Consider the following 7,026-nt stretch of genomic DNA (forward strand, 5'->3'; position numbering starts at 1 on the left):
CACCTTGCAGAGGAGTAGAGGGGATGGTGGTTTAGCTGTACCTAATTTTAAGTATTACTTTTGGTCATTTGTGCTCCGCCCTATTGTTACGTGGTGTGATCCTGACACCCCAGTATCTTGGCGCAAGTTGGAAGAAAAAATGGTACGACCATGGAGTTTGGGAGATGTCGTGTTTTCTGATGTTTCTGACAACCAAACCATGTTACGCTTTGGTCCCTTAGTTTCAAATGTGATTCGAACGTGGCGCTTGGTAGAAACGGAATGTAAGATATCCTGTAAATGGCATACTCTTTCCCCTCTGTTTAACAACAAAGGGCTACTGATTGGAGGGAGACCTATCTCTTCATCACACTGGAGCAATAGTGGCATCCATTACCTCCTGAGACCCGAGCTTTTGTCTGGTGTGCATTTTTCATTTTTCTTTGCTATTTGGGTCAAGTAGGACCTAATAAATATAATATCCAAATTTGGTTTTGATACATTAAGTAGTTTTTGAGAAAAATGATGTCCTCATATGAGGACAATGGGTCTATCATAAGCATTAAAAATATTATTTGATTTTTGGCATCACAAGGTGCCAATTAGTCTAAATTAAAATTTTTAGCTTTGTACAATAAGTATTTCTCTCAAAAATCAATGTCCTCGTATGAGGACAATGGGTCGATCTTGGTATATGACAGACATAGACACCATTGGTTTAAAAGTACAAAACAGTTTATTTTAATAGGTAAATATCAATATGTATCACATCAAATTGAATCAGCTATTCATTTAAAGCCCTTAACATGGCTTTACAAAAATAAAACCGCATAGTCATGCGAATCAGAACCACAAAACACTTAACAGAATTCATTTCAAGCTTCAAACAAACCGTATGTATCCAAGCTTTTAGTGATCTAAACTTTTAGTGAACGTCATAGCATCAGTCATGTTTCAAGAGAGCTAAAAAAAAGCCAGTGTGAAAAGCTGCAAAGCAGTTGCGTTCACTCGTCAAACAGAGGTAAACATTGCATGTCACGCATTGCACACGGGATTTCCCAGTGCAGCCTTTCATTCTGCACCGCATTGGGTTTTTCAGAGGAACCATGTCTGGAAGATGGGCAGCAGTGGATCGCACTGAGACATGGGGGATTGGAGCAACACGAGAATTTTTCTCAGGTGGTGGAAGGAGATTTTCATTTCCCACGTCACACTTGCTGAGGAATACCTGAGCCACTACCATGCGAAACTCCAGAAACTGCATGAAAGCTTTCCTTGGTGTTCCTCTTTCTTGGCAATCCTTGCGGTACAGGATCCAGCTGTTGGCCAGTGCCAGGTCGGTGAAGTGCATTAGCATGCGAACAGTCCACTTCTTTGTTCGGACACCCATTCTGTAGTAGCTGATCATTCTGTCAACACCTCCCATATTTGTATTGTATTCGCGCACAACACTCGGCCTTGTGACAGTGACATATATTTTGTCCTTCTTGGACCACCGCCGGCATTGGTCTTCTGGCTGCTCTGCATGGACAGTGGAGAGCATCATCACTGGCTTATTGTCGTACCACTTCACCACACACACTTTCCCATCTTCCCTGGTTACTGCAGCAGAGGTACCTCTTCCTTGGATTTTCAAGGTTTTGTCATCTGGTAGCTTATTCACTGCTTGTGAGACACGGTTCTTCATCACAGTGCCAGTAAGATAGATGTGATCCTTCAGCATAGTATCCACCGCTGCAGTGGAGGTGAAGAAGCGATCACAGTACACTTTTGTGCCGGCAGTCAGGGTTTCAGACAGACGTTTGATGACGAGCGATCCTAGACCCAATCCATCAGAGTCCGGAACCTGCAATGCCAGTGCCTGTGAGCCTTGGTACACCTCAAAGTCTAGCACGAGACCATCCACCGATGCCATCACGAAGTTCTTCATCCCAACTGGATTTGGCTTTAGTGGCAAATACATCCGGAATGGGCAAGCGCCTGTGAATGGTATCATCTGCTCGTCTATGGAGACGCACTCTGGATGGATCTGCAGGCGGCAGCCGGCAAGTATGCGATCCATGTATGGCCTCACCTTCCAGAATCTGTCGATTCTCTTCTGTTCTTCTGGAACGTCATTGTCAATGACCACTTTCAGATGGCTCCGTAGTTTGAAGAATCGATCTCGTGTGATTTTTTCAGTAATGGCAGGGATTCGTAGAGCATTGGACCAAAACATTCTCATCTGTGGATAAGGCACGCAAGACATCAAGATTGCTGCTCCAAAGAAGTGATACATCTCATCCACTGATGTGTTGAGAAATCTCCCAGTGTTAACGAGTGACATGGCATTTGTGCAGTCAGCGATTAGTTTCATCAACTCTGAGTCGATGTACTGCTCCACATAATTCAGTGCCTGCCAACTTGCCCGAACATCTTTCAGTACAGTGTCATCTTCAGCTTCGAAGTGGACTAAGTTTGGTTTAAATGGAGTATATCTCCAGCGCTGTACACGTCCAGCAATCCTAGATTTTGGCCTGGGCTGCCCATGTCCGTGCTCTTCCAAAACCAGCTCTAATAAGAAAGACAGAACACAGTTTATTTATTATGCAGTCGGGATTGTTAACGTTAAAGTGGCTGATTGAGTTGAGAGATTGTGATGATAATAATAACAACAACAACAATAATAATAATAATAATAACCATAATCATAATAAACAATATTAGCAATAGTAATAACAATAATAATGACAATAATAATTATAAATATTTTTTAGCTCACCATCATTCTCAATATGTTTACGGCCATGTTCATTCTCAGAGTCTTCGGCTGCATTAGGTGCATCAGGTATGTATTCTTCATCTGAATCATCTCCAGGTGCTGGATCATCAGAGTCAGAGTCAGACTGCTGTTCTTCCATTAGCTTAGCTGCATGCATATCGACTTCATCTTCATCATCGGACAGTTCCTCAACGTCAGAATTCTCTACAATTGCCATGAGCAATTCTTCTGCCCTTGACAATGACAGCTTTCCTATAATAACAGCATGACAGAATAAAGTCCAAATCAAAATCTGTACCAGACATAGAGGATGCAAGTATACATGTATAGTATATGATGCAGACTAGCTATCAAGCTTGCTTTCTAGCTCTAACTGTAGAACTATAGCTAACTGTGGCTACTGTAGCTAACTGTATTGCATCGCAAACTATAAAATTGTGAAGAAGGCATATAGGAAACCTTTATGTTAGCAAATGTGCCACTTAAATTAACTAAATAACTTATTTACAACTGTAATCTCTTCTGAATCTTCCCAACTTTAGCTAACCACATGGTGAAATAATGTAATGGTGCAATTAATCGTGATCGTCCCAATGTCCTCATATGGGGACGTGGCATTTATTGAGTCTCTAGCCTGCTATTTTTAATTAAATGTGTCAAATTTTCATATCATATGAAACTAGAGACATTATTCTACACAAATACATGGGTTTCATTTATGAAATATAAATAAAACATTACCTTTCTGCTGTTTGTTTCTGGAGCTGCTGTAAAAGTCTTTCGTCGATATCCCCGCCATTTTGTTTCTTACTGAAATTGGTGTAATGTTGTAATAACACCACAAGGTGGTGCGGGCAGTGTCCCTCAATGTGGTCAACAGGTCAATGTTAAAAAAAAATGAGTATCATGTTCCTGAGAGGCAAAAATGTAATGTCCTCATATGAGGACGCAGGGTCTCAGACTTATACGATGACACCACCATAGGTTCCTTCCAGGATATTAGATCTTCATTCAATCGTCCAGGTTCCTCCTTATTTTTTTACTTTCAGATCAGATCAGCCCTGAAAGCATATGGCGTACCTTGGCGGCAACCATTACCCATTCATCCCCTGAGAAGATTGATGTCAATGCAAAATAATACCAAGGGTATGGTATCTAGGTTGTACATGTTTATTCTAGGATCCTCATACCCTGACTTGCCTTTAGACAGGTTGTGGAGACAAGGCTATCCTGCTCTGGATCCAGAATTTGACTGGGAGGACGTTTGGGATAGTGTAAAGGAGGCGTCACGTAATCCTAACCATCAACAAATACATTTTAATTTCATACATAGAACGTATTTAACCCCTCGCAAACTTTTCTACATGAAACTGATAGACTCTCCCTTGTGCTCCTTTTGTACTCTAAAGTCTCCAGGAACGTTCCTACATATGATGTGGGATTGTCCACTGGTAACACAGTTCTGGTATGATGTTGCTTCGACACTGTCAGATCTAGTGATTGTGTCGGTACCAGCGACTGTCCCTGTTCTGATTCTGAATGATTTTTCAGGACTTCATACTTCTAGACTAAATAAGCGCATCATCCTAGCTGGACTCACGGCCGCCAAAAAGATGGTTGTTACGCGATGGAAACCCTCACAGATACTTAACATTAGACAGTGGATTCTTACATTTTTAGATGTGGTATATTTGGAATTGTCAACTGCCCGTATTCATGGAGCTACTGAAAAAACTCTGTCCATTTGGCAGACAGCAGCTGAATCTTTGAAAGGCCTATTGGGGTAACCTTATAACCTTAACTATCATCACCCCTTGTGACATTCATTTTATGACTCATTCTTTCCATGACTCCTTCTTTCCCCTGAAGGTGTGTGTGTGTGTGTGTGTGTGTGTGTGTGTGTGTGTGTGTGTGTGTGTGTGTGTGTGTGTGTGTGTGTGTGTGTGTGTGTGTGTGTGTGTGTGTGTGTGTGTGTGTGTATCATTTCCATTGTGTTTTGGATGCATCCCTTTGCATACAGGCAGGCGTGCATGGGGCTGCTTTTTTGTTTTCATTTTAATTTTCCCTTTTCTTTCTTTATCACATGCTATTGTGCTGTGTTAGTTTTGTTTTGGTTAGACTGGTTTGGGTGAGTTGGGTGGGGGGTCATTATTTTTCTTTGCGTCACAAAGTTGTTGTATTTTATTGAAATTTGGTTGCATATTTCTGTGACAAATGGCCGACCTTACACTTGTCATGCCCACTCAATATTGTATAGTATTTTTGTATTTTGATGTGCAATTGCTTAATAAAAATTTGGTCACAAAAAAAGAATGAGCTGACAGGTTGAAGCATGGGAGAGAGGGCCACATTGCATAATATAAACAGATCCATTTCAATCTTCCGGTGCTTATATCACAGTGTGTGTTGAGAGACGGTGAGTAAGGGTTGAACTTTTGTCTCAAGCTCACTTGAGACAGCAACATATATTATTTTGTGACATCAGTAGTTATCAGCCTCACAGATGTGATGCAGAAGGGCCTGCTTCACACACAAGAAGGTTTTATCATCTACTCACACAGTTCATCACCAAAATAAGGAATACAATAAGAGGACACCAACATCTGGCTACTGTAGTTAAAATGACAAGGAGCAGAGACAGCGTGTTCTTTAAAAAAGTTTCACTTTTATGATGTAATTGGTACAATATGGCCAATCTGATGCATCAGTGTAGTAGTTATTACAAATAAAAAGGCCAATTTAATCTGCTGATAACATTTTAAACCTGTGCCTCAGCAGTTCTTATTCTCTGTAAGTAATTTCCGCACTAGGGAATGTCCAATGCTTCTACGTGTCATAAAAATGGCGGTAACTAACAAGTGACTAAAATAGACAACAAAACGTCAATACTGGGTTATAGTAAAACATCCTCTGAAATATTTTTCAGTGTTGGGGAGAAGTTTGGACTACTGGGTGCCTGTATGCATTAAATATGTTAAAGCCATCTAAGATATCAACTGATTATCCACCTGTACTAAAAATATCATGAACAAAGAGGAGGATAAAAGAAAGGAAGCAGGAATCCAAGTGTAAAGGTAAAACTTGAGGTGAATTTCTTTTTTATATCCTGAATAGCACTTGTATCACTCTTTCCACATCATGGAACTGCTTTGTCATCATATAATTTATCATCTGACCAAGCTGTCCAGCCAAGGATTTCGGGGTATGTTGTTGGATGTTTCAGGAATATAACACAATACCAGAAGTGGCAACATGTACATTCCAACCCTCTGCGGTCTTACCTTTAGTGTCACTGATTCAGTTAGGTTAGTGTTCCATTGCCACCTTCCAAATACCATGATAAATATCAGCTGGCTTATGCTTTGATATGCAAAACAACACTGAGCTTCCAGTAGGCTGTGAGGGAAGCCATGTCTCACCCCATAGGCTTACAAACAGTGTGATTCAGGCTGACAAAAGGAGGAACAAGGTGAATCACAAATGTGACAAGGCAATATTGAGTTTTCCCCAGCCTGTCTGTGAAGGCCATGTTATAATTGGATGAACAGTTTCAAGACATTTTTATTTCTGATAGAAATATGAAGGATGACTTCCTCAAAGAGATTTCTCTGTATGTCAGCACCAGACAAAAAAAGCTGCTTATCTTCTGCCTTTTATGGCAGTTGTCTTTCCAACTGTCAAAAGTAATGTTTCTCTAATAGTGTTTTGGGGAAAGATAAGTAAACAGTTTTGAGCTACAAAAAAAGCATCTTGACCCATGAATAAAATCTGATGAGGATCTGGGTGATTTTTTAAATTATCATTACTGCGATCACTGGTACATTTTAAGCAATAATATTCTTTAATTTGGTAGAAACAACCCACTTAGTTGAGCCTATGATTTTAAACTCTTACCATTCAATTCAGTTCAAATTCCCTCATCTCTTACCCAAAAATAAAATTACCTTATTTGGATTTGGGAAAGTAAAGTGTTATGCAACGCAGGCAACATAACAAGTGACTAGCATTTATTGCATGCCTGCCAGTTGCAACCTTTTGACTAACAAGACAGTCAGCAGGGCAGCAGCTGACATGAAATACAGAGTGATGAAAGTGACCTAGTCAAACAAACAGGAGAAAAGATGACATCTTGAATAAAATCACCATTTATAGTTTACAGTACAATGTAACAACAACACACTCCATAGTGTCGCACGTATCCTTAAACTCTAACAGCAAAAAGTTATCCGGCAACTTCATTACTCACAATACAACTCTGACGGAAAAAAATGGTTATGCTTTCATTG

At 40.3% G+C, this 7,026-nt stretch overlaps 1 protein-coding gene across 1 annotated transcript; it reads right to left on the reverse strand.

Annotated features, from left to right (window-relative positions):
* Window positions 1-983: 983 nt before the first annotated feature.
* On the reverse strand, window positions 984-2,915 carry LOC134871109 (piggyBac transposable element-derived protein 3-like). Its single transcript, XM_063893707.1, has 3 exons — window positions 2,741-2,915; window positions 1,194-2,532; window positions 984-1,116 (listed from the first exon to the last, which is right to left on the reverse strand). The coding sequence occupies exons 1-3, from the start codon at window positions 2,895-2,897 to the stop codon at window positions 984-986; spliced, it is 1,629 nt and encodes a 542-aa protein (XP_063749777.1). The 5' UTR covers window positions 2,898-2,915.
* Window positions 2,916-7,026: the final 4,111 nt, after the last annotated feature.

Source organism: Eleginops maclovinus, chromosome 10, assembly GCF_036324505.1.
Source record: "Eleginops maclovinus isolate JMC-PN-2008 ecotype Puerto Natales chromosome 10, JC_Emac_rtc_rv5, whole genome shotgun sequence".
Classification (NCBI taxonomy): Eukaryota; Metazoa; Chordata; class Actinopteri; order Perciformes; family Eleginopidae; genus Eleginops; species Eleginops maclovinus.